At 45.4% G+C, this 27,535-nt stretch overlaps 1 protein-coding gene across 10 annotated transcripts in view; it reads left to right on the top strand.

Moving 5' to 3' along the window:
* The window catches only part of LOC134995168 (zinc finger protein 436-like), a 260,476-nt gene that overhangs the window by 51,063 nt on the left and 181,878 nt on the right, over positions 1-27,535 (top strand). For all 10 annotated transcript variants that reach the window (XM_063951061.1, XM_063951063.1, XM_063951064.1 and 7 more), the window contains exons 7-11: positions 4,904-5,004; positions 5,166-5,235; positions 6,353-6,453; positions 6,613-6,682; positions 8,775-8,849. In XM_063951061.1, the coding sequence (XP_063807131.1) occupies positions 4,904-5,004; positions 5,166-5,235; positions 6,353-6,453; positions 6,613-6,682; positions 8,775-8,849 (417 nt within the window). The remainder of the gene's footprint in view (positions 1-4,903; positions 5,005-5,165; positions 5,236-6,352; positions 6,454-6,612; positions 6,683-8,774; positions 8,850-27,535) is intronic.

Below are 27,535 nucleotides of genomic sequence, written 5' to 3' on the forward strand. Positions count from 1 at the left end.
CACTATTTCAGGTGACATAAAGGATAAATATAGTATTAATGGCGCTATACTGGAAACTACTGAGGAGGAAAGGGATCTATGAGTCACTATTTCAGGTGACATAAAGGATAAATATAGTATTAATGGCACTATACTGGGAACTACTGAGGAGGAAAGGGATCTAGGAGTCACTATTTCAGGTGACATAAAGGATAAATATAGTATTAATGGCGCTATACTGGAAACTACTGAGGAGGAAAGGGATCTAGGAGTCACTATTTCAGGTGACATAAAGGATAAATATAGTATTAATGGCACTATACTGGAAACTACTGAGGAGGAAAGGGATCTAGGAGTCACTATTTCAGGTGACATGAATGATAAATATAGTATTAATGGCACTATACTGGAAACTACTGAGGAGGAAAGGGATCTAGGAGTCACTATTTCAGGTGACATAAAGGATAAATATAGTATTAATGGCACTATACTGGGAACTACTGAGGAGGAAAGGGATCTAGGAGTCACTATTTCAGGTGACATAAAGGATAAATATAGTATTAATGGCGCTATACTGGAAACTACTGAGGAGGAAAGGGATCTAGGAGTCACTATTTCAGGTGACATAAAGGATAAATATAGTATTAATGGCACTATACTGGAAACTACTGAGGAGGAAAGGGATCTAGGCGTCACTATTTCAGGTGACATAAAGGATAAATATAGTATTAATGGCACTATACTGGGAACTACTGAGGAGGAAAGGGAACTAGGAGTCACTATTTCAGGTGACATAAAGGATAAATATAGTATTAATGGCACTATATTGGAAAGTACTGAGGAGGAAAGGGATCTAGGAGTCACTATTTCAAGTGATGTAAAGGATAAATATAGTATTAATGGCACTATACTGGAAACTACTGAGGAGGAAAGGGAACTAGGAGTCACTATTTCAGGTGACATAAAGGATAAATATAGTATTAATAGCACTATACTGGAAACTACTGAGGAGGAAAGGGATCTAGGAGTCACTATTTCAGGTGACATAAAGGATAAATATAGTATTAATGGCACTATACTGGAAACTACTGAGGAGGAAAGGGATCTAGGAGTCACTATTTCAGGTGACATAAAGGATAAATATAGTATTAATGGCACTATACTGGGAGCTACTGAGGAGGAAAGGGATCTAGGAGTCATTATTTCAGGTGACATAAAGGATAAATATAGTATTAATGGCACTATACTGGAAACTACTGAGGAGGAAAGGGATCTAGGAGTCACTATTTCAGGTGACAAAGGATAAATATAGTATTAATGGCACTATACTGGGAGCTACTGAGGAGGAAAGGGATCTAGGAGTCACTATTTCAGGTGACATAAAGGATAAATATAGTATTAATAGCACTATACTGGGAGCTACTGAGGAGGAAAGGGATCTAGGAGTCACTATTACAGGTGACCTAAAGGATAAATATAGTATTAATGGCACTATATTGGAAAGTACTGAGGAGGAAAGGGATCTAGGAGTCACTATTTCAGGTGACATAAAGGATAAATATTGTATTAATGGCACTATACTGGGAACTACTGAGGAGGAAAGGGATCTAGGAGTCACTATTACAGGTGACATAAAGGATAAATATAGTATTAATGGCACTATACTGGAAACTACTGGGGAGGAAAGGGACCTAGGAGTCACTATTTCAGGTGACATAAAGGATAAATATAGTATTAATGGCACTATATTGGAAATTACTGAGGAGGAAAGGGATCTAGGGGTCACTATGTCAGGTGACATAAAGGATAAATATAGTATTAATGGCACTATACTGGAAACTACTGAGGAGGAAAAGGATCTAGGAGTCACTATTTCAGGTGACATAAAGGATAAATATAGTATTAATGGCACTATACTGGAAACTACTGAGGAGGAAAGGGATCTAGGAGTCACTATTTCAGGTGATGTAAAGGATAAATATAGTATTAATGGCACTATACTGGAAACTACTGAGGAGGAAAGGATCTAGGAGTCACTATCTCAGGTGACATAAAGGATAAATATAGTATTAATGACACTATACTGGAAACTACTGAGGAGGAAAGGGATCTAGGAGTCACTTTCAGGTGATGTAAAGGATAAATATAGTATTAATGGCACTATACTGGAAACTACTGAGGAGGAAAGGGATCTAGGAGTCACTATCTCAGGTGACATAAAGGATAAATATAGCATTAATGGCATTATACTGGAAACTTCTGAGGAGGAAAGGGATCTAGGAGTCACTATTTCAGGTGACATAAAGGATAAATATAGTATTAATGGCACTATACTGGAAACTACTGAGGAGGAAAGGTATCTAGGAGTCATTATTGCAGGTGACATAAAGGATAAATATAGTATTAATGGCATTATACTGGAAACTTCTGAGGAGGAAAGGGATCTAGGAGTCACTATTTCAGGTGACATAAAGGATAAATATAGTATTAATGGCACTATACTGGAAACTACTGAGGAGGAAAGGGATCTAGGAGTCATTATTTCAGGTGACATAAAGGATAAATATAGTATTAATAGCACTATACTGGGAGCTACTGAGGAGGAAAGGGATCTAGGAGTCACTATCTCAGGTGACATAAAGGATAAATATAGTATTAATGGCACTATACTGGAAACTACTGAGGAGGAAAGGGATCTAGGAGTCACTATTTCAGGTGACATAAAGGATAAATATAGTATTAATGGCACTATACTGGAAACTACTGAGGAGGAAAGGGATCTAGGAGTCACTATTTCAGGTGATGTAAAGGCAGGTAAGCAATGTAACACAGCAACGAGGAAGGCTAGTCAGATGCTTGGCTGTATAGGGGGAGGAATCAGCAGCAGGTAAAATAAGAAGTAATAATGCCACTGTATAGGTCATTGGTACGGCCTCATCTAGAAAACAGTAGAGCAATTTAAACATGCATGGCATAGATATAAGGATACCCTTACAAAGAAATAAGGATCAAATAGTGCTAAAAGGATTAAAAAAAAAGGGGCAGACTAGATGGGCCATGTGGTTCTTATCTGCCATCAAATTCTATGTTTCTTTGTATCTTAGACAGCAGCCACTGCACAGCCAATCACACAAGTGCCAGAGACTGCCGCATGTCATCCTCTGAGTCTGGCAGTGCAGGGGTCTGTGAGTCGCGTTGAGAACAATTTTAGGCATTTTCATCTGGGGTCTGGGTGATTTTGTTCTGTGCAGGGAGAGCCTAACAGCACTTGTCCCTCCCATTAGTGGACATTGTATGGGGTTCCGTCTCTCTACTCCGCGATTTGATAATGTCATTTCTGGGCTTCTTTCCTTGCTGTTGTATTGTTTGTTGTGCGCATCTCCTGTACCTTCCCTGATCACAACATGGCTGGGAAGGGTTCTGCAGCCGGGATTTCTGCTGTAGTTCAGAAAGTGTTTGCTTGCTGAAAATGTGAGAAGAAATTTCTGCATGCGCTGTTGGACTGGGGGCAGTGTGGGACTACTGTAAGGCAGAGGACCAGCCCACGTCTGTCCCATTAGTGGCAACTGTCACAGGCGCTGTGTCCGAGTTGTCCCATTAGCGGACTCTATTTAGGTTACTCTTCGACCTGAGCTGCCAGGTGTCTCAGGTCTCTTCAGGTGTCCACTGAACCGGTTTGGGTGTTGGGGCTTGCCCGCTTGGTGCAGGGCTTTAGTATATGTTCCTCACCTTTGGAACGAATGTTGGATCCTCTTCTAGGACTTCTGACAACTCCACTAGCCAACAGTCCAAGAAGAGACTCCTTCCCTCGGTACTGCAATCGGGCAACTGTGACTCAGCTTGTTATTCTCTGGAAGAAGTTTAGGAGGATTCAGAGGTGGATGTTGCATCTCTTCCCGAGGTGGAATCTGGCAATTCCCAGGGGGTAGAGGCATTAGTTAAAGCTGTCCATCTGGCTCTTCTCTGATTCTGATACCACAGACTCAAAGGAAACAACACTTTTTACATGAAAAATGTAACATTTGGTGACCTTTTCCTCTTCTCCACAACTGAATGAATAGTTGTCTGCTGCCTGGAAATTTTTGGCTTAAAAATTCCAGATGTTTGGTGTTTGGTCGCTCTTTACCCGCTCTACTTGGGACTCTCCGCCCCTTGGTATTCCGGTTTTCTAAGAGGACCGCTATCCCAGTCCCAGGTGCCATTTCTTTGTGAGATGGGTCAGATAGGAAGCTGGAATCTACCCTTAAATCTATTTATTCCATGCCTGGGATCTCTCTTCATCCTGTTTTAGTATCGGCATGGGTGAACAAGGTAGTGGAGAAGTGGGTGGAGCAACCTATGGAAGGCTTTCTTTCTAGTGCCTCCCGAACCAACCTTATTTCTATGAAATTGATAGCTGCAGGTATCGGAATGGTCAGCGATGCTGACCGTTCATACAATGCCCTCGCACATTGACCTGCTATCTTTTAAATAGCAGCGCCGATATAGACAGGGGCACATAGCGCCTCTGTCACTGTGCACTCTCCGCAGCCTTCTTACATGCTTTGCCACCATAACGCCCGTTCTTTCATTTACCACTAAGCTCTGACAGGGAAGACATTGTACAGCTGTAGCCTAATTCCTGTCAGTGTATGTAGTGTACTCAGTGCTGTGCCGGAGGAGGAGGAGCCTAATTCCTGTCAGTGTATGTAGTGTACTCAGTGCTGTGCCTGAGGAGGAGGAGCCTAATTCCTGTCAGTGTATGTTACTCAGTGCTGTGCCTGAGGAGGAGGAGCCTAATTCCTGTCAGTGTATGTAGTGTACTCAGTGCTGGAGAGGGGGTTGTGTCCTCATTATTCAGTAGGGAAGGCCTCACCTCCCCACTGACTGTACATAGAATCACTATACTTACTGTAATGTAATGTTCTGTATCCATTCCCCGCAGGTGGGTGCAGCTCTAGAACTCCCGCAGACCCCTGTGAGACCCCTCTGTACTCTCCGGGCTGTATAGAGGAAGAGAACAGGACTGTGACACAGGAATATCAGGTAGAGGAACCTGCTCTGACCTCTCCTCCTCGCACATCCGCTCCTCATATTGCAGGATATTGTGTTATTCCCATGTCCCCGCCCTGTGTGTGACTCCTATAGAGATGTCCCGTGTAACGTGTGGGTGGGACACGTATGTGACACATGTTCTTGTATGACAGGATGAGCCGGGACACGTGATATATCACCGGCAGTGTAAGGAAGAGGCCGTTCCTGCTGAGATCAGCCCAGGTGAGAGAGACGCAGACGCTCTGGGGATATAATATTGCTGTATGGGGAGAAGTATTTATATTACTGGAGATGTGGCTTATATGTGACGTTACATACATGGGAGGGAAGAGCAGCTTATCTCAGCGCTATAACATGGAACACATAACAAGATACTGAGACAGTTGTACATCACAGCCGCCATCTTTACCATGCAGTGACACGTCTCTTCATTCTGATGTCACCGCGCCGCACACAGAGGTTTAGGAACCTGGTGACCCCAACTAGACACCTTCTGTATAACCAGCCGCACTGACTGCTGGGGGTGCCCTCTATACCTGAGATCATTCCCAGATTTTCTTTATTAATAATACTAATATTAATGTTACTGCTTTTGTTGCCTAAAGCACAACTGAGCCAGTTCCCCAGAACCCGGAAGACATTACATACATACATATGTAACATATTACACACACACACTTGCTGATTCAGGTGTTTGGTATAGGGGAGGGAGGGTGGGGGGAGGGGGGCAATAGGGATTAAGGTTCGGCACGACCGGTGAGGGGGGCCTAGGTTTAGACACTAAGGGCGGATGGTTAGGGATCAGCTGTGGAAGGATGGGGGGGAGGTTAGGTTTAGGCACTAAGGGGGGAGGTTAGGGTAAGGCTGCAGTAAGGGAGGGGTAGGGGGGTAGTTAGAATATATACTTTGCCGCTGTCAGGTGTCTGTATTGTGACCGCCCCCATCCCGTCTGCCAGTCATACATACCGATCCCTTTTTGGACCTTTACAGAATTAGCTATAGGAATTATTGCGCATATCACAGACAGATTTTTTGCATCATGATTAGGGCTCCTGCGAGTGGGCCGATGAATCTAAGCGTATGGGTAGGATTTGTCCGACTGCAGAGATGCGATTATATGCGTTTTATTCCTGACATGTAAAGCAGGAGCGGTTATGTCCGCGCAGTGTTTACTCTGCATCGGCATGACTATGCAGTCCCACTTATGTGTATATTATACTGTCACTTGTTCTCCACACATGACATCAGTCACCGATGTATGGACCCCATTACTCTGCCATATCAATTACTATGTGTTCTTCTGCGTTATCATTTATACATCTGTGTCTATTCCCCACAGGTGGGTGTAACCCTACACACCCCGCAGACCCATGTGACACCCCTCTCTATACTCCGGGGTGTATGGGAGAAGAGAACAGGATGATCAGCCAGGATTATCAGGTAGAGGAACCTGCTCTGACCTCTCCCAGCTCCTCACATGTCTCACATTGCAGGATATTGTGTTATTCCCATGTCCCCGCCCTGTGTGTGACTCCTATAGAGCTGTCCCGTGTAACGTGTGGGTGGGACACGTATGTGACACATGTTCTTGTATGACAGGCTGTGCCAGGAGACGGGATGTGTTACCAGCAATGTAAAGAAGAGGACGTTCCTGCTGAGATCAGATCAGGTGAGAGAGACGGACATACAGACAGTGCTGTCATACAGGAGATATGTACAGAGGTCTCTGCTGCCTGGGTAGGAGGGCCCTGCCTGTCAGTACTTACAGTATAAAGGGAGTGTGTAATCTGTGTGGGGATCTGGGTGATCTGTGGGGTGATCTGTGGGGTGATCTGGGACCCCCCAAATCAAAGGATTCTTTGATAAAGCCCCTGTGGGAGGAGCGAAACGCGTCAGAAGCTATACGTTTTGGACCCCTGCTGGAGTCAGATCCGTATCTTATACCAGCTGCACTATCCATCTGCTGGTTGAAATATCTTCGAGTGGAGAGGAGCCGTTCATCGGTGCCCGCAAACGGCACGTAGAGGTGGAGATCTGTGGACCATTCAGGTTGAGCAGGACAGGTTACAGCAGACGCCAGTGCAGGTGCCGGTTTCCCCGCAGCCAGAAGCCATCGTGGTAGATGTCGGGACTTTTTCCTGCTGACAGTATTTGCTCATACCTCACGTAAGATTCCGGTTGGAGCGGCTCTCACTCAGTTTACTGCCCTATGTTGGATTGTCATGTTCAAAGGAACTTTGATACTAAGTGACTGTTCATTGGTAACCATCTAATATACGGGCTCTATTAGCAGTTACATTTGATCTAGTTTGACTTATATATATTCAGTCATTTGCCTACAGAGCTAGTTCATACACTTCTGTGCACAGAATATGCTCAAGTCCACCTCCTTTTAATGGAAAGCATTTATACTTGGTACCTTAGATGTTTAAATTATTAAGACCGTTCTTGTTTTATAATTTGTGATTATTCATGTATTATTAAATATTTTAAATTATTAGTAGTTTGTTATTATTGTCAGCCATATCATATATATTTTTAGTATAGCTCAAGAGTTTAAAATTGGAACATTGAAACAACTCAAACAATAGGGATGCAGAATTAAATATTAACCTGTGTTGTTTCTGAGGCCGACCAGCCAAAGCAGTCCAGGGGGACGCGCGCCCCAAAAATCCACCCCCCATCTGACAACCTAATATGCATATGTACAGGGCTCACCTTGCTCTGCACACAGTTTAAATGTCAGGAACCTAATTAAAACTAATGTATAGGACAGGTGGGTGTGGGTGCTACCACCAGGCAGACGGGGGTTTCTGGCCTTCTATTGTGTATGCAAATACACAGCATTAGGTATACAGGGGAGGGATCCTTCACCTTCACTCCTCACTACTTTTATTTCTCACCATGTTACCTCTGACTATTTAAACACTGATGCACATAACACCATTGCACATAACGCGTGAGTGCCATGTGACTCGGTAGTAATGAGCGTCTTTTGTTGTGTTTTTTTTTCACGTAAATGCGTCTTAGACACAAAGTAATGCAGTAGGACGCAGAAGCAGCTTCTGCTGATTAACATGATATGCAGCATGCCTATATTCTGTGTGTGACTGCGACTGTATTTGCATAGAAAATGCTATGCTACAATGTTTTCATGGAAGACACTGTTACTTGGCATTTCGGATGCAGATTTAGCTGCAATTACAGAATATAGGCATGCCGCACATTTTAATCAGCAGAAGCTATTACAGTACTTTGCATCTTAGAGGCATTTACGTGAAAAAAAAATCACTACCGCGTACCGCCACGGCATGGCGCGATTTCAAGGGCTGTTTTGCGTGACTGCAGTAAGGCTGTAAGAGGACACATCTGTATCTATCTTCACTCTATAGCATAATGGTCCTGCCAGATTGCAGAGGTTCTTGGTGGGTTGTATGATACGGTCACCCAGCATTGTTGGCCTGGGGTCAGGAGGATGGGAGAGTGATGAAAAACAAAATATGTCAGATTATGTGTGGACTGTACAGAGGGGATAGAAATGCTTTTAAAGGGTATGTGCCTCCGCTCATCCATATAAGCCAGTGGTGGAGGGTAGAGTAAATATGTGAGAGAGACGCTGTCTGTGACCAACACGTATGGGCGGATATTCCTCCTGTCAGTGTAACATATGAGAATAATGACTACTACACAGAGACACTGCCCCTTCTGTCTCTGCCTATGTGTGTCTGTGTGTAACACTGTCTGCTTATTGTCATACACAGGAACTGAGGCCGGTGTAGAGCTGGATGCTGGTGATCATCGGGGGCTGCAGGAATTCCTCCCAGAGTCCAGTGCAGGTCAGTGATGCTCGCTCTTCTATAATGTGACATCTATCACATTGCTGGACAGAATGGGAGATCATAGACTGTGCACGGCGGCTGTTCTGGGTGTGAGACGCTCCTATAGCAGCTCCCTGTTCTGTAATATGTTGGGGAGAATAGATGTCTGACCGTCGGGTATGAGAGGGATCGGGCTGCTCCTCTGGTCACATATAATGATGAGAGGCCGTGATTCCGGTTGTAGGGGGCAGTATGTGAGGAGCAAGGACAGATACACAAATGGCTATAGGTGACCTTACAGCAGAGGCTGTCACACTGCTACACGGCATCACTCGGCTGATTGCTACGGTAGGGTGGGTTCTCCAGGTCATCCCTAGGACGGCGCCCACATAGATATATTGTCATGGTCCCCTATGGACAGGAATTTCCAACCAGCCCCTCATCGGGGACGGAGAGCAGGAGGGAGGGTCCATTAGGACATGTAGTAATCTGCACCCTTACCGCAGGTTGGTGGTGTTTGTGCTCCTATTGGCTGTGATGGTGAGCAGCACTAAGGGTTCCAGCAGTATCTTCCGGTACTGTAGGTAGGTCACCCTCCCTATGTGACAACAGTGGTGTTACATGGCCCTGGGCTCTTATTGTGATAGTGCAGACCTGTAAGTGTCCTTCCAAGGAAGTACCGGTACCTAGCAGCAGGGCCTGGATGGTGTAATGAAGAGGAAGGGGAGGGACTTTCCTATGGCGCAAGGTTTGCAGGGTGTAGCACTTTTCTCCCTCTCGCCTGGCTGCGCTGTGTAATATGCAGAATGTGCTTTACGTGCTGCCGTCCCTGCAGTAGTAAGTATTGTTATGTGCTGATCAGGGTGCTGATTCCAGCTCAGAGATGGGACCTCGGACATGCTTACTCCCAGCGTACACTTCCACATCTTCCGCACATGTGCATAGTTTATATCATGTCATCATTTATCTGCACCTGCCCTGTAACCGTTGCAATAGATACACCTATTAGTGTGTACACGCACTTATTGGCTAGTCATGGGCTGCGTTGAGTGACCGCTCCCTTGCCGATCTTTACTTTTCCACGTGTGCGGCTGTAAGGGTTGATACGTGCAAAATGCTTGTGGGTGTGCACAGGCACATTAACGTTCCTTTGCTTCTCAGCATGCAAAGTGTGAGGTCATACATCATACGCTGCACAAACTGCTGTAGTAATCGCTATGCATCAGACCCAAGACTACGACTCACAATGGAGAGGTTCTGACCTCTTGTGCAGTATTACGGCAGCGGTCTCCATCGCTGGCTCTTCAGCGGGATCTGTCAGAGTGGTATCAGGAACAGCTGCCCTCTCCCACTGGGCCAGGACATAACTATGGTTACAGACCTGGGGATGCATCTAGACTTCTGCATCACATTCCAAGGAGGATTTATCTTTAAAGAATATCTGAGGTCAAAAATGGTTTCCCTGCTGAGAAAACGTTTTGAAAAGATGAATCAAGAGACAGAAGTTCCAATATAATATTGTTATATCCAGTGGAGGTAGAGGTGTCATGTATGAGCCCATCTCCTATTAGTTCATCTTGCCCTGTCTTGGTGATTTGTTGGCTGCAGCCATCGACGCAGAGACCGGAGTCTTCCCACTTGGAAATAAAGGGAAACTGTAACATTGTCATCTATGAGATGGGTAATGTGGGGAAGTTGGGTCTTCTGACGTCTCAGGAGAAAAGATATGGGAGACATCCTAGACTTCTAGCAGCTGAGACACTGGGAATCCCCCCAAATAATCCTATGATAGCAGAATCAGTCCTGGATCTCTATCTGAGAGGCTTCCACAGTCCTAGAATTTAATTTAGTAATTGTAAGAGTCTGGGAGGACCTGCAGGACTCTAGATCACATTGCTGAAGATGTCTTTATCATGGAGGAAGGAATAAGTCAGTCTGAGAAAGGATTGTCCTCTAGTATCCTTAGCTCCTCATTACTACATGTATGTGGGGATAAGGGGGGTGCTTCTTCAGGACAGGTCAGTCCAGGGGCAGCGGTCTGCAAACCAGAGGCCATCATAAGATTACATATCACTTCTGTCCATCTGGAAAGGACTGAAGCACGCCAGGGGCAGGATAGTCAGGAGACATGTATATGCCAGTCATACAACAGGACGGGCATCACCGGGAGAACCAGGTGTGAGATTACACCATTGGGAAGAAGATGATGGTGTTGGTTGGAAGTGAGTTTGGTCCCAATCTCCACAGTTCCATCTATGAGCTACTTAGCAGGAGTAGTAAGTGAGACCTGTCGGGCAGCTCTGGATCAAGCAGAACGTTATATATTCATATATTGCACAGAGATGGGGGCTCTCGGCCATAGGCCTGATCATGAGCAAGAAGACAGAGGAATGTTACTCTCCTAATACCATAGACTGCCTGGAGGAAGTAGCTGCTTTTCCCAAATATGGGCTTTCCCACTGGGTTTATTTGGTGCGGATTCCCAAGATCATAGAATATCGCACGAGAGGGGGTTATTCTTAAGGTATAATAGACCATCAGCTCTTGGGGCCTAATTCAGATTTGTACGTAAAACTGATAGCTTATATACAAATCCAATGGTTGTGGGGCCGCGCAGGCATGAGATACTAGTTTTGCACATGTGCACAGAGGGTGTTGCGATATTACTTGCAGACCCCTGTCAGCTGCTGCATGATTGATGTGTTGGGTGGCAGCACCTGGCACCGTTCTTCAAAATGGGGGGGGGGGGGGGGTGTTGGGTCCACGGTCTGCTTTTTCTGGCACAGACTTACTGGACCTGGGTGTCCGGATTCGACTGTCAGACCATGTAAGCTTCAGCTTATGCAGGCTGACGGGTGCCTGGAAACATTGAGAATTGCGATCATTGGTTGCGATGGTGATCCAAGGCTGTCTCCTCAGACGCAGCACTTGGATTTCGCTAATGCACGCATGAGGCGTCTTATCCCCTACAGATGCCTCCTGCTGGATTTGAATTTTAATTCCATGGAATTGCAGAGCCACTGTGCAATTCCTTACAAGTACAAATTAGGCCCTTGGTCTGGATTGCAGTAAAGCCCCAGCATTCTGGATGATATCATACATTTGGCCTGGAAGAAATGGGCGTGGCATCTTGTATTTTCAATGCCTCTGCTGTATTCTATGTCACTTATTGGACAAGCCTTATAATGAGCACAGCCGTAGCACGCTGGGATCCCAATTGGGTTATGATGGCCTTGGCTCTTTCTTGTTTTGATCTTTTGTGGAAAATGCAATTTCTCACCATTATACCAACCTTCCTGCGCGGGATTGGACGGCGTACAGGCCTTTCTCTTAGTGTCCGTACCTGAGTGTTATAGCATTGCCCATGTTACCAGGCAGGAGCCGTAGAGCAGATTTGTGGTTCTCTTGGCTCTACCAAACATACGTGTCGGCCAGTCGGGATACAGACGTTGGATGGGAAGGTTTTGCAAGCAGTGGTCCTTCTGTAAAGATGTTTCTTGTTACAGTTCAGGAATTCCTCTGAGACATCCCGCCTATAGCTGTGGCACAGAAATGTCTCCACACACAGGTTGGGAGTTTATGCTTTATCACAGCTGATATCGGGGCATTTGACCCCATATCTATAGCAGCCTATGTGGGCCAAAAATCCACTGCAGTCCCTGATAATGATTCTAGTGAGAGTACTAGGAGAATTGTCTGGTATGTTTATAAAAACACTGAAAATTTTTCCCCTGACGCCATCTTCTGCCTAAATTATCTGCCGCAAATGATCTGACCACTAACTCCGAGGACCTAACAGCCAGGTGATGCCCAGTGTGCCCACATACCGTGTACTCAGACTGAGGGTAGAAATGAGGGTTGGGGTATGCATATTATTGGGACAGAGGGTATACTGTAGGCGAGGGCTGCGCAGGAGAGGGCGCTTGTTGGTAATGGAGTAGTGACAAGCGGGTGCAGGGAAAGGCCAGTTAACAACACGCTCTGGAATTGGGCGTTGCTGTGTTGCCCAGATGCCCCCATCTCAGTTACCCGGGACAGTGTTATTTAGGTAATGTCAGAATGGGTGAGTCACAGTCACATTGCCTGAGGGGCTCGGGGTCTAATAGCTGATGGTGTTCTTCCTCTGTATAGGGGAACACAGGCAGCATTTGGTTGCTGCAGGTCACACTGCATGTATAGCACAGTATTTACTAAGCCTTCATAGGGACTCATGTACTGATGGTGTAAGGATTATGCACTGCAGCCTATCTGATATTGGCTTTCATATGACCGACTGTATGATCAAAGCTGATTGGTTACTCTTGTGTATAAAGTATGAACCTGTAACATAATTGTCTCATTGTGCTGTAGCCCATCCTTATACACAGGGACTAAACATACAGTCACACAGTAACGGCAAATACACTGGTGAACAAAGATTTTGTCAGGTGGTATTATATGTATTTTCTATACTGATTTCAAAAATGGTCTTAGAACCTTTCTATTATAGGTTTACAGTTACGCTCTCTAAGAATATACAGAGCTAAATATAACCCATTTAGAGAGCGTGAAGGTTTTTTTCCATCGGTAAAATTCCGTTGTTTTCTTTATGTATAGTGTTTTGGGAAGACTAGTATAAGATAAGAAGGGTACAGAATAATAGACAGTTCAGTCACATTCTGCTGGACGATGCAATGTGGACTTTATTGGTGGAATTCATTTGTATATGAAGTCAAAATAATTAATGGGGGCCTATTGTTGCAATTGAATTGTTTGGGCGTCATTTAGTTATTGCGCTTATTGCTTCCAATTAGGCAGGGTTTAGCTGCGTAAAGCAGCAAAACCCGACTAAACTAATGGTCACATCGGAAAAAAAGTGTTGTTTGGGCGCCCAAACTGCAATCTTTTAGCACATTGTAGCTCACCACCTCCGGGGAGTGCAAGCTGAAGTGTGTCTGCCACAGCTAATAGGCATAATGGAGCAACAATTGAATAGCTCCGACAGACGCCCATTCGTTTAGACGCCCATAAAAGCAATTGAATCCCTACCCCAATGAGTCAAAGGAGTGGCGACTAAGCAAGTAAACCTGTCGTACTAAGTCACCATTCCTAGCCCGTTACTCAGAGTTTGTACGGTAAACATTTAATACTGTGTGTTTCTCTTGCATAAGTTGATATTTATATAGTTCAGTAAATATTTTATAGTGTTTAGATCACCAAGTGGCACAATGCCTAGAAATTGTGTTAACCATCCGGGCTCTTAAAAACTAAATTTGTGTTGAGGTAACATTTACATTTTAGAAACTTTGTTTTACTCCACTCGATAATAAGTGTTATGAGCTTTTCTTTGGATGCAAAGTTGGAGACCAAGATAAAAGTTGGGCCACTCTGTTGTATCACTTCTACTCCTCAAACGTTGGTCAAAGGGTTCTTAGATCAGGAATTTTGCTGTTCCAACGATTCAGCGGGAACCAAAAGATCACTGTATAGATTGTTACTTTTATCTAATGAACATTTCAGGCATCCATTCTAAGTCATTGCACACTGTGACATACACTAATTTACCATCTGCCGTAAGGCCTGTGCCTCATAGTGAAGTATTGCCTCCAAGCCTTACTTAGTGAGGAGGAACAAGAACTAGACAGTCTAGAGCAGTGTTTCCCAGCCTCTGTCCTGAAGGCACACTATCAGTCCAGGTTTCTGTGATATCCATGCTTGAGCACAGATGGTTATCAAAACAACATGAGGTACTAATTAAGTTACCTGTGGTAAAGTATGGTGATTCTTAAAACCTAGACAGCTAGTGTACCTTGAGGACTGTGGTTGGGATCCCATGCTGTAGAGCATAGTGATGACCATGTAAAGCTCGATCCAACCTTTGAAGCTTTCTGATCTTCTTAAATACATTTACTTACACAAATAGATCTCAGTGACCTTGTCCAAAATGTGAACCTATCTACAAGGCAAGCAGAGCTTTGAGGCTCCAGATTGAAAGGCTGGGCCTCCTCCAAAAAGAAACAAAAATACGTGTTTGTAGATATAGGCATAGTGACTTCAAGGCAGAGGTTCTCAAATGTGGTCCTCAAGGCATTCTAGCGGACCAGGTCTTTAAGGATTTCTTTCCATGGAAGGTGGACTTTTTTGCAATGATGTTAATTCTGTTATGGAAGCACTTGGTTATGAGTAGAAAACAAAGGATTGCCATTTATCGATTCTTCCAAAGAAATCTCGAAGGCTGTATTTCTCCACAATGGAATGCAGTTTCCATCAGTACCGTTTGCTCATGTTGCTGCTCTGTAAGAAATAATGGGAGCATGAAATGTCTGATAGATAAAATCAAGCGTGAAGAGTACACATTAAATGTCTGTGGTGACTTAAACATCATTGCTCTTTTGCTTGTTCTACAACTTGGTTTCACAAAGTAGTAGTGTTGTTCTTTGTGGACAGCAAACACTGGAGAAATCATTATGCTGAGAAGCAGTGGCCAAATTGAACGTCACTAACCCCAGGAAAGAATGTCAGTACACCTCTTGTTGATCCGGAAAGTGTATCTACCTCCACTCTATATAAAGCTTGGTCTTGTGAAGAACTTTATTAAAGCAATTAATGGAAGGAGACGTGGATTTACATACTTAAAATAATTTTTTTTCCAGAGGATCAACGATTAAGAAGGGAATCCTTTTTATAGGACCTCAAATATGAGATGAGAGCTTTAATGCTCAGTTGAATCAGGCTGAAAAAGCTGCATGGGAGTCTTTCAAGAGTATTTGCCGGAACTTTTTAGGGAAAGATAAGGCCAACAACTACGAAGTAATAGTGGACAAGCTTTTCAGATCTCAAAAGACCATGAGATGTAACATGTCTTTGAAAATCCATTTCTTGGACTCGCACCTGGATTTCTTCCCAGCAAATCTTGGAGCAGTCAGCGATGAACATGGCAAGCGGTTCCACCAGGATATTTTCATAATGGAAAAGAGGTATCAGGGCAAGTGGAGTCCAAGTTATGCTTCTTGACTATTGTTGGACCCCTGGATGCTCCTGAAGCAAAATACAACAGGAAACATTATGGGGGAGATTCAAATGGTTGAAAAGTCTGTTAGATAGGAAAAAACAAACTCCCAACTGACTTTTCAAACATTTGAATCTCCCCCTATATTTCTACAATTTAAGGGAGTTGAACATTTACTATGTATATATTGTTAATAAACATAATATCAAACTTTAATTGGAAGTAATTCAAAAGCCTTACATAATAGATATATTGTAAAACGATGTTTGAATTCGGTACAAAAAATACTAAAGGATTCACCGATATTCACTCTTGTGACAAAAAGTAAGAAACTTGTTTTACCATTCAAATATAATTGATCAATAGCAGCTTTCTGTGAACAAGATGATTCTTCCATATCCGAAAATCCTATATCCGAAATATTCCAAATTGTACAGTTTTTTTTTAGCATGACTGAGATAGTGACACCTCTGCTTTCTGATTGTTCCATGTATACAAACTTTGTTTCATGCAGAGAATTATTACAAATATTGTATAAAAATACTTTCAGGCTGTATGTATAAGGGCCCTCATTCCGAGTTGTTCGCTCGGTAAATTTCATCGCATCGCAGCGATTTTCCGCTTAGTGCGCATGCGCAATGTCCGCACTGCGACTGCGCCAAGTAAATTTGCTATGCACTTAGGAATTTTACTCACGGCTTTTTCTTCGCTCAGGCGATCGTAATGTGATTGACAGGAAATGGGTGTTTCTGGGCGGAAACAGGCCGTTTTATGGGCGTGTGGGAAAAAACGCTACCGTTTCCGGAAAAAACGCAGGAGTGGCTGGAGAAACAGGGGAGTGTCTGGGCGAACGCTGGGTGTGTTTGTGACGTCAAACCAGGAACGACAAGCACTGAACTGATCGCAGATGCCGAGTAAGTCTGAAGCTACTCTGAAACTGCTAAGAAGTTTGTAATCGCAAAATTGCGAATACGTCGTTCGCAATTTTAAGATGCTAAGATTCACTCCCAGTAGGCGGCGGCTTAGCGTGAGCAACTCTGCTAAAATCGCCTTGCGAGCGAACAACTCGGAATGACCTCCAAGGTGTATATGATGTGTATAGGAAACATAAATGTATTTCGTGTTTAGACTTGGGTCCAATCCCCAAGATATCTCCTTATGGTATGCAAATATTCCAACATACGGAAAAATGCTCAATACATCTTGTCCCAAGCATTTCAGATATGGGAACCTCTATTGATCTGTAACATGAAAATGGAACTATCCCATGTATTGTAAGCGCAATTTATTTTCACTCCTCCAAATGTTCAGCAAACCACAATTTATATAACAACTTCCTCTTCCTCCATATTTCTTCTGATGTTAGGACGTGTGTGTTATAATGGTGAGTGATCCTGTATAGGCTCTGTTGGAACACTGCCTCTAGTGGCCAGATCTGATGTTAGGAAGTGTGTTATACACCTGTGAGTGATCCTGTATAGGCTCTGGTAGAACACTGCCTCTAGTGGTCAGATCTGATGTTAGGAAGTGTGTTATACACCTGTGAGTGATCCTGTATAGGCTTCGGTGGAACACTGCCTCTAGTGGCCAGATCTGATGTTAGGAAGTGTGTTATATACCAGTGAGTGATCCTGTATAGGCTCCGGTGGAACACTGCCTCTAGTGGCCAGATCTGATGTTAGAAAGTGTGTTATATACCTGTGAGTGATCCTGTATAGGCTCTGGTGGAACACTGCCTCTAGTGGCCAGATCTGATGTTAGGAAGTGTGTTATATACCTGTGACTGATCCTGTATAGGTTCTGATAGAACACTGCCTCTAGTGGCCAGATCTGATGTTAGGAAGTGTGTTATATACCTGTGAGTGATCCTGTATAGGCTTCGGTGGAACACTGCCTCTAGTGGCCAGATCTGATGTTAGGAAGTGTGTTATATACCAGTGAGTGATCCTGTATAGGCTCCGGTGGAACACTGCCTCTAGTGGCCAGATCTGATGTTAGAAAGTGTGTTATATACCTGTGAGTGATCCTGTATAGGCTCTGGTGGAACACTGCCTCTAGTGGCCAGATCTGATGTTAGGAAGTGTGTTATATACCTGTGACTGATCCTGTATAGGTTCTGATAGAACACTGCCTCTAGTGGCCAGATCTGATGTTAGGAAGTGTGTTATATACCTGTGAGTGATCCTGTATAGGCTTCGGTGGAACACTGCCTCTAGTGGCCAGATCTGATGTTAGGAAGTGTGTTATATACCAGTGAGTGATCCTGTATAGGCTCCGGTGGAACACTGCCTCTAGTGGCCAGATCTGATGTTAGGAAGTGTGTTATATACCTGTGAGTGATCCTGTATAGGCTTCGGTGGAACACTGCCTCTAGTGGCCAGATCTGATGTTAGGAAGTGTGTTATATACCAGTGAGTGATCCTGTATAGGCTCCGGTGGAACACTGCCTCTAGTGGCCAGATCTGATGTTAGGAAGTGTGTTATATACCTGTGAGTGATCCTGTATAGGCTCCGGTGGAACACTGCCTCTAGTGGCCAGATCTGATGTTAGGAAGTGTGTTATATACCTGTGAGTGATCCTGTATAGGCTCTGGTGGAACACTGCCTCTAGTGGCCAGATCTGATGTTAGGAAGTGTGTTATATACCTGTGAGTGATCCTGTATAGGCTTCGGTGGAACACTGCCTCTAGTGGCCAGATCTGATGTTAGGAAGTGTGTTATATACCAGTGAGTGATCCTGTATAGGCTCCGGTGGAACACTGCCTCTAGTGGCCAGATCTGATGTTAGGAAGTGTGTTATATACCTGTGAGTGATCCTGTATAGGCTTCGGTGGAACACTGCCTCTAGTGGCCAGATCTGATGTTAGGAAGTGTGTTATATACCAGTGAGTGATCCTGTATAGGCTCCGGTGGAACACTGCCTCTAGTGGCCAGATCTGATGTTAGGAAGTGTGTTATATACCTGTGAGTGATCCTGTATAGGCTCTGGTGGAACACTGCCTCTAGTGGCCAGATCTGATGTTAGGAAGTGTGTTTATATACCTGTGAGTGATCCTGTATAGGCTTCGGTGGAACACTGCCTCTAGTGGCCAGATCTGATGTTAGGAAGTGTGTTTATATACCTGTGAGTGATCCTGTATAGGCTTCGGTGGAACACTGCCTCTAGTGGCCAGATCTGATGTTAGGAAGTGTGTTATACACCTGTGAGCGATCCTATATAGCAGGGCTGGCCAAAACCGGTCCTCGAGATCTACCAACAGTTCATGTTTTCCAGTCCTCCTGGAGATCTGTAGAATTGTCAGTTAGGAATGAATGCAACACATCTTAATTAGAAATGACTACACCTGATTACCAGCTAGGTGGTCTGGAAAATGTGAACTGTTAGTAGATCTTGAGGACTGGTTTGGCCAGCCCTGCTATATAGGCTCTGGTGGAACACTGCCTCTAGTGGCCAGATTATTGTACACAGTGATGCTATGCCGGCCAGGCTTTATCAGGCAATACATTGTTATATAACACTGCTGTCACACACCTCATTGTCTTGGTTTTTGTGCATTCTGTCTACGTGTAGAACTATTACAGTACAGGGTCTGCCAGCGCCTCGTCTCTCTGGGTGATGCACAACAGACATTTTAGACTTTTACATTTTCACGAACATAAATAAAGAGAATAACCTATAGTGATGCATTAATTGTGGACTGCAGGGACATGTGACTAGTCTCTGAGAGGCTCATCCTGTGAGCTGAACATTCCATATAGCGCATGTGTTACAGAGTCTGCGCACACAGGTGCTGTTGTGATTGGGATACACTGTAACAGGAATGTCTTGGTAAAGTGCCGGGTGTCCCCTGCGGTTACTGGCAGGAGATGGTCCTTGTTATGGGAGTGTTGCTGAAGTGTTTGTGTACACAGACGCACAGTCACTCACATTGAAGAACACACTGGGATGGTGCAAGATTCCATTGCACGACTGATGGTGGCAATAAAGAAGCACCAGGCGGTATTACTACATCTTCAAAGTGTGCGTCTCATACACACAGGTGTACACTGGGAAGGGGCTTTATAGTGGCATCTGCACTCCCTGGCTGACAGGAGACTGATCACTGCTCATTGGGTGCACTCCCTGGCTGACAGGAGACTGATCACTGCTCATTGGGTGCACTCCCTGGCTGACGGGAGACTGATCGCTGCTCATTGGGTGCCCTCCCTAGCTGACAGGAGACTGATCACTGCTCATTGGGTGCACTCCCTGGCTGACAGGAGACTGATCACTGCTCATTGGGTGCACTCCCTGGCTGACAGGAGACTGATCACTGCTCATTGGGTGCACTCCCTGGCTGACAGGAGACTGATCGCTGCTCATTGGGTGCACTCCCTGGCTGACAGGAGACTGATCGCTGCTCATTGGGTGCCCTCACTGACTGACAGGAGACTGATCGCTGCTCATTGGGTGCACTCCCTGGCTGACAGGAGACTGATCGCTGCTCATTGGGTGCACTCCCTGGCTGACAGGAGACTGATCGCTGCTCATTGGGTGCACTCCCTGGCTGACGGGAGACTGATCGCTGCTCATTGGGTGCACTCTCTGGCTGACGGGAGACTGATCGCTGCTCATTGGGTGCCCTCCCTAGCTGACAGGAGACTGATCGCTGCTCATTGGGTGCACTCCCTGGCTGACTGGAGACTGATCGCTGCTCATTGGGTGCACTCCCTGGCTGACTGGAGACTGATCGCTGCTCATTGGGTGCACTCCCTGGCTGACAGGAGACTGATCGCTGCTCATTGGGTGCCCTCACTGACTGACGGGAGACTGATCGCTGCTCATTGGGTGCACTCTCTGGCTGACGGGAGACTGATCGCTGCTCATTGGGTGCCCTCCCTAGCTGACAGGAGACTGATCGCTGCTCATTGGGTGCCCTCCCTAGCTGACTGGAGACTGATCGCTGCTCATTGGGTGCACTCCCTGGCTGACTGGAGACTGATCGCTGCTCATTGGGTGCCCTCCCTAGCTGACAGGAGACTGATCGCTGCTCATTGGGTGCCCTCCCTAGCTGACTGGAGACTGATCGCTGCTCATTGGGTGCACTCCCTGGCTGACTGGAGACTGATCGCTGCTCATTGGGTGCACTCCCTGGCTGACAGGAGACTGATCGCTGCTCATTGGGTGCCCTCACTGACTGACGGGAGACTGATCGCTGCTCATTGGGTGCACTCTCTGGCTGACGGGAGACTGATCGCTGCTCATTGGGTGCCCTCCCTAGCTGACAGGAGACTGATCACTGCTCATTGGGTGCACTCTCTGGCTGACGGGAGACTGATCGCTGCTCATTGGGTGCACTCCCTGGCTGACAGGAGACTGATCGCTGCTCATTGGGTGCACTCCTTAGCTGACAGGAGACTGATCGCTGCTCATTGGGTGCACTCCCTGGCTGACAGGAGACTGATCGCTGCTCATTGGGTGCACTCCCTGGCTGACGGGAGACTGATCGCTGCTCATTGGGTGCACTCCCTGGCTGACAGGAGACTGATCGCTGCTCATTGGGTGCACTCCCTCGCTGACGGGAGACTGATCGCTGCTCATTGGGTGCACTCCCTGGCTGACACTATTGGGTGCACTTCCTGGCTGACGGGACACTGATCGCTGCTCATTGGGTGCCCTCCCTAGGTGACAGGAGGCTGATCGCTGCTTATTGGGTGCACTCCCTGGCTGACGGGACACTGATCGCTGCTCATTGGGTGCACTCCCTGGCTGACAGGAGACTGATCACTGCTCATTGGGTGCTCTCCCTGGCTGACAGGAGACTGATCACTGCTCATTGGGTGCACTCCCTGGCTGACAGGAGACTGATCACTGCTCATTGGGTGCACTCCCTGTCTGACAGGAGACTGATCACTGCTCATTGGGTGCACTCCCTGGCTGACACTATTGGGTGCACTTCCTGGCTGACAGGAGACTGATCACTGCTCATTGGGTGCACTCCCTGGCTGACGGGAGACTGATCGCTGCTCATTGGGTGCACTCTCTGGCTGACGGGAAACTGATCGCTGCTCATTGGGTGCACTCCCTGGCTGACAGGAGACTGATCGCTGCTCATTTGGTGCACTCTCTGGCTGACGGGAGACTAATCACTGCTCATTGGGTGCACTCCCTGGCTGACGGGAGACTGATCACTGCTCATTGGGTGCACTCCCTGGCTGACAGGAGACTGATCGCTGCTCATTGGGTGCACTCTCTGGCTGGCGGGAGACTGATCGCTGCTCATTGGGTGCACTCTCTGGCTGGCGGGAGACTGATCACTGCTCATTGGGTGCACTCGCTGACTGACTGGAGACTGATCGCTGCTCATTGGGTGGACTAGACATGAACCATTGTAAATACTCTGTAAATATTGTTATTCTAGATGGTATAAGAGTGGTGCTGGTAATACTTGCCTGCTTACTTGCTGGTATGCTGGGAGCTCTGGAATGCAGAGTATGTCAGCTGCTGGGGAACTGAAGAAGCTAGGAGAAGAACAGGTATATCATCACATAGATGTGTTATTAGAGAGTACATTATTTTACATACAATCCGTAATATTCTTACCCAAGCAAGCCTACTATATTAATCAGCTTGGGTGGAGGCACAATCAGCTAGTAATAATCACTATAACTAAGTACCCATTAAAGGCAGGGTTACACATTATTTACCACAATGTCTTCTAACCATAGGCTAGGTGTTGGGCACATGGCGATACAACAATATTTTACTCCGTGTTGAATTATGTTGGTTGAACTATATATAAAGTGGTCCATCTGTATGTGTACACAGTATTAGTAAATGTGCAGCTATGTCTGTTTCAGTGTCATATTCTTTAATGTAAATAAGTAGGTTGTATCCTTGTAAATAAGCACTAAGGCCAGTAAACGAAACCAGTTCCCACGCATGTAATTGTATAGATAATATGAAGTTTGGGTTCATCTGTATGAAGTTTTCTATGAATCCTTGTAGCCTGTGTGAGATGACCTCTCCCTGCAGCTATGCGTCGTGTTGCTGATATCTCTCTATTAGAGTTACATCTAAATACAAAAAGACCAACGTTGTTCCAGTGTTATGGTGCACTCTAAACTCCATATAAAGAATTGTAAAAAGTTTGAGCTATTCCATTAAAGTGTAATACATAACCCTGATCATTTGTTAGCGAAATATGTAAAAATGAAGGACGTACTCTATAAAGGGTCTGTGTCTCTGTGATCCTGCGGAAGACTGATATAATTCCTCATGCTAATGCAGTTTCCATAGGGCTAGTGGCAGGATATGTGTGGCTACAAGCGGGAAGCTGCTCCGCCCTTTTCTTTCATCTACTTCCTCAATTGTCATCAGTGTTGCACTTACCCCAGCCCAATGCTGAATGCAAGAGATCCACCTAATGCAGTATTCCTGTCCCCGTATGTGTGACTCACAATAGTGCGCAACTCTCGCTACATGCCCACTAGGCTTTCATAACAGTCGTGCTATCGCATGGTCTGGGCCCAGTTTCCATCCTGAATCGCCATGTCATGCATATGGCCAAGATCCATCCGACTCGATAGAGATGCGTACATTTGTTTTTGCACTGTATGCTAAAGCTCCCCATCTGCATCCGTACAATCAGTATTGTTCCACTCAGAATAGAAGAACCTGATGCAGGTTATGGTCATTATAAGTTACTTTTATTATTTACTATCTCCATGCTTGACTTAGGTCAAGAGGTGAAGGGAGTTCCATAAGTGAGGAGCGTGACCGGAGTAGGCTTGGCAGTGGTTATCAGAGAGGAAATTAACAAATCTGAGAGTGCGAGGCAGCGTGTATTTTATGACGAGATCAGAAATGGATGAAGGATACAGACTCTTTGTATGTGAGGGTTAGTAGCTTGAGTTGGATTCTGGAGTTAATCTAGAGTTTTGCAGTGGATGTGGAACCAGAGGAAGAGCAGTCTTGCCATGATGTTTATGGTGGATTGCAAAGGGGAAAACCTATTGTAAGGATGTCCTGATAGCAGTTATTGGCAGCAGTGAAGGTGGGAGATGATGAGCGATTGGTAGTGACCGGAGTTAGATAGGATTATGTTCTGGCATAGCTTCAAAGGAGAAAGCAGCAATACAGCTCAAGTAGCTATATGTGTGGAGTGTAGTCCAAGATGACAAAAAGGCAATGTGCTTGGTGACCTGGGGATTATGCGATGGTGCCAATCATGAGGGATACTAGGAGAGATAGGGGCACTGAGATAGGCTCCATTATGGCCATGTTGAACTTTAGGTAGCAGTGAGACATCCAGGTGGAGATATTGAAGTGTCGCCTGCATAGTGGTGGTAACAGAGCCTGAAGGAGGGTATTATTTCTCAGACAGAGGATGTGTAAACCGAGACTTGCCCCTGCATATGATTCACATTAGATGTATGGAACAAACTGAAAAAGCATCTGGATTTAGTGTCTTTTCTGTCCCCCTTGACACCTACTTGGCAACACCCTTTCTTTCCCTCTGGTATGTGTCCGGCCATATATAAAGCCCTGGGTTACTGCGGGAATTGCCCATTTTTTCACATATTTCTGGGAAGTTTGCTCCTCATTCCATCTCATAATATTGTGAGAAATATGGTTCCCCTCCCAGGCTTCATTTAAATAAATATTTACTTTTTGCTTTATCCACTCCGCTCCATCCTTTTGAATGCCTCTGCACTAATCACACAGGGCACAGAGGTGCGGTTTCCATTCTTTATTCCATGGTAGCCACTGCTAGTTGCTCATACGTCGACATGTGGCTAAGGCCCCTTTAACACTCATACCTATAAGATTTAGTCACATTGTTACTTGGTGCTTGTAAAAATACATTTTATATTTGTATTACTTTTTGAGCAATAAACATCTTGCCTTAAAATGGCTGTATTCTCCAACAACAGAATTGCGCCAAACTCTATTCCATTCTTCAACTGTTCTGGATTGAGCCCAGTGACTCCAAGCTCTGCCCTCTGCCAGCTTCCGTGCAGGGACCGGTCCATGGGTCAGTGGGAATTGGCTGCCACCAATCAGGAGGTCTGGCAGTAACATGTCCACGCTTACACTGCATTCAGCGGTTCCAATTAACAAATGTAGGAGCTTGGTGGAGGCAGCATTACCCGGCCACTGCACACTCTAAACACCTAAGAACACTGGTAATCAGAACAGTTATAATAAACTCTACATTTGAACACAGCATAAAATTCAGGTTCTTAGCATAATTTTTGGCCAAAAATATGGTCTCACCTACCACGGTCATGTGACCTCATCAGGTGGGTCTCTAACATTCCTATGGTTCAAGTCCAGAGCGCGGAACCCCCCCGAGCCAGCCCAACCCAACTGTTCCAAGACATCACCCTAGTAAGAATTAGCAATTTATGTGTTAGAACGTGTTACATTAATAAGAAGTAGCACATAAGCGCTAGAAGTGCTCTTAGTGTTTAAAGTGTGCACTTGCATTTTATCTTTTTTCTGTGTGACCTCTTATATTTAGAATTAGGGTGTGCAGTCCCCTCTTTCCCCCCATCATATATTACCCGGCCACTGAGCAGTGGAGTCTGTAACAGCCCAAATACAGTGGGATCAAACAAATCTGTGATCTGCCTAGTGCAGCGAGGTGCATCCGGTTACAGTGGTATTGTTTGTATTTTAGGGGTCTTTAAAGACGTAATACCCTTTTATATAGACTTCTATACAGATATATGGGGAAATGTAATAGGATCTGAGCAGGGCCGGTGCAAGGTCTCTCTGCACCCTAGGCAAACCTTCTGCCCAGTGCCCCCTAATCTGCAACCCCCTCACACACACACCTCCCGGAGGGGAGATGCAGGTGGCCACTAAGTGGGCTCGGGTGAATTGCGTCATTATACATACATACACAGTTAGCATACGGACAGTGGCATCCCGAGCACCATAATAATGAAATTTTAAATGAAATTAATTAACCTTACCCCTTACTCTTTCCCTATCCCTCTCTCCCCACAGCCTAACACTAACGTTCAAGATTCTGGCGTCAGCATTCTGACAGATGTCAGGATTCTGAAGCCGGAATTCTAAACATCAGCATCTGGTCTGCCGCCACGCCATCTACATCCCGTAAAATTGTAGGTGTATACATGTGTATACGCTCAGACATACCTATATTTGCATGCTCCTTATTGTGTTCCACCCCCCCATCTTTAAGTTCAGAGACATCCTTCAGTTTTCTTGCTAGTAGAATTCAGTGGTGGCGCCCTCCAGCGGACGGCGCCCCTAAGCAGCCGGCTAAGCTGCCTAATGGTGGAGCTGGCCCTGGGTCTGAGTTTGCAGAGGCCCGGGGTTTCAGCCGAGATAGTCTGTATTTTTAAAGCGGCAATAATTTTCAAGGCAAAACTAACAGCTTTGCCTTTGTAAATGATTGCCACTTTAAAAATACAGGCAATCTGGACTGAAATCCCAGACCCTGCAAACTCAAACCCTATTACATTTCCCCTATAGTGTTAAATGTTCCCCTCACAGGTGATCCAATTAAGAAATATTACAATATATATCAGTCTGCATTTAATCGTTCAGAATAGCGAATGAGAACCTGTCCGTAGAGCTTTATAAAAATGACCCTGGCAGTATATTCCGCTTTCTTATAATGCTATATCTACTGACACGCACATACATATATTAAAGATTGCATGTCCAAAACACTTTATGGAGTTTCCCAAAGTAAGTGTCCTCTTTCATATACATAAAGCATTTTCTGAAATGACCTTGTATGCTCTCTTGTGCGTATCAATATCGGTGTACTGTTCCTTTTAAATTGATCTCATTCACTTTACAGACAATATTACTTTAACGGGGTAAATTCCCTGACTAAAATTCTCACCTGCCTATGGAATACATGGTGTGATGATTACATTTCATATAAACTCAGTGCAGATTAAATGGAGTGCCGGCGTACAGTGGTAGTGCGTGGACCTGCTTAATAGTGGATTTCTAATGCTTCTGACCGCTCATTAACACACACCTCTTCCATGACCATTATAAACTTTTTTGTGTAATCAGTGGCCCTTGGTAGGCAGCTGATTCCCTGCTGGATGCAAGGGCGGAGGCTGCTGATGCACATGGAGGTTGCAAGATGGCAGCCGCGGGCAGGTTCCAATGCTCTTTCCTCTTGGTGATGACACCTTGTTGGCGATTATCTGAGCAGGCAGCAGCAGGCTGACCTGGGACTCTGAGAAGGAGCCAGTGGTGCTGCTGTGGTGTTGGAGCCTGGGCTTTAAACGGAGGCAGCAGGCTGGGTTAGCACATCTGGGTTCCAGGATTCCCAAGAGGCGACGGTGGTGCACACCAAGAATATATGATATAGTTTGGCCAAGCATTGGGGGAGGAGTTGTGGAGGATGAAGAGCAGACTGTGAAGACCCCATCCTCTGTAATAGGAAAGATAGAGAGCTGAGGGTGAGTAGGTGGTAGAGGAAGAAGTGGGTGTGGGGTGAAGTGTCTGGTGATAGATTTCATGACAGATGGTGCTGATGTTTCCTTTACACTGGATGGCATAACGGTGGGCAGCAAGTTGCTGTTATCTTAGATATGACTACGGTTGGCTGACTGAGTGGATATTATGGACTTGGTATGAGAGAGAGAGCGGTATTAGTCATAGAATACATTCGCAGTGGCGGGAGTTGACATCGTGGTGAGATTTCCTGTGTTGGTGCTGGGCAGTACAGGACAC

The sequence above is a fragment of the Pseudophryne corroboree genome, chromosome 2 (genome assembly GCF_028390025.1).
Source record: "Pseudophryne corroboree isolate aPseCor3 chromosome 2, aPseCor3.hap2, whole genome shotgun sequence".
Lineage (NCBI taxonomy): Eukaryota > Metazoa > Chordata > Amphibia > Anura > Myobatrachidae > Pseudophryne > Pseudophryne corroboree.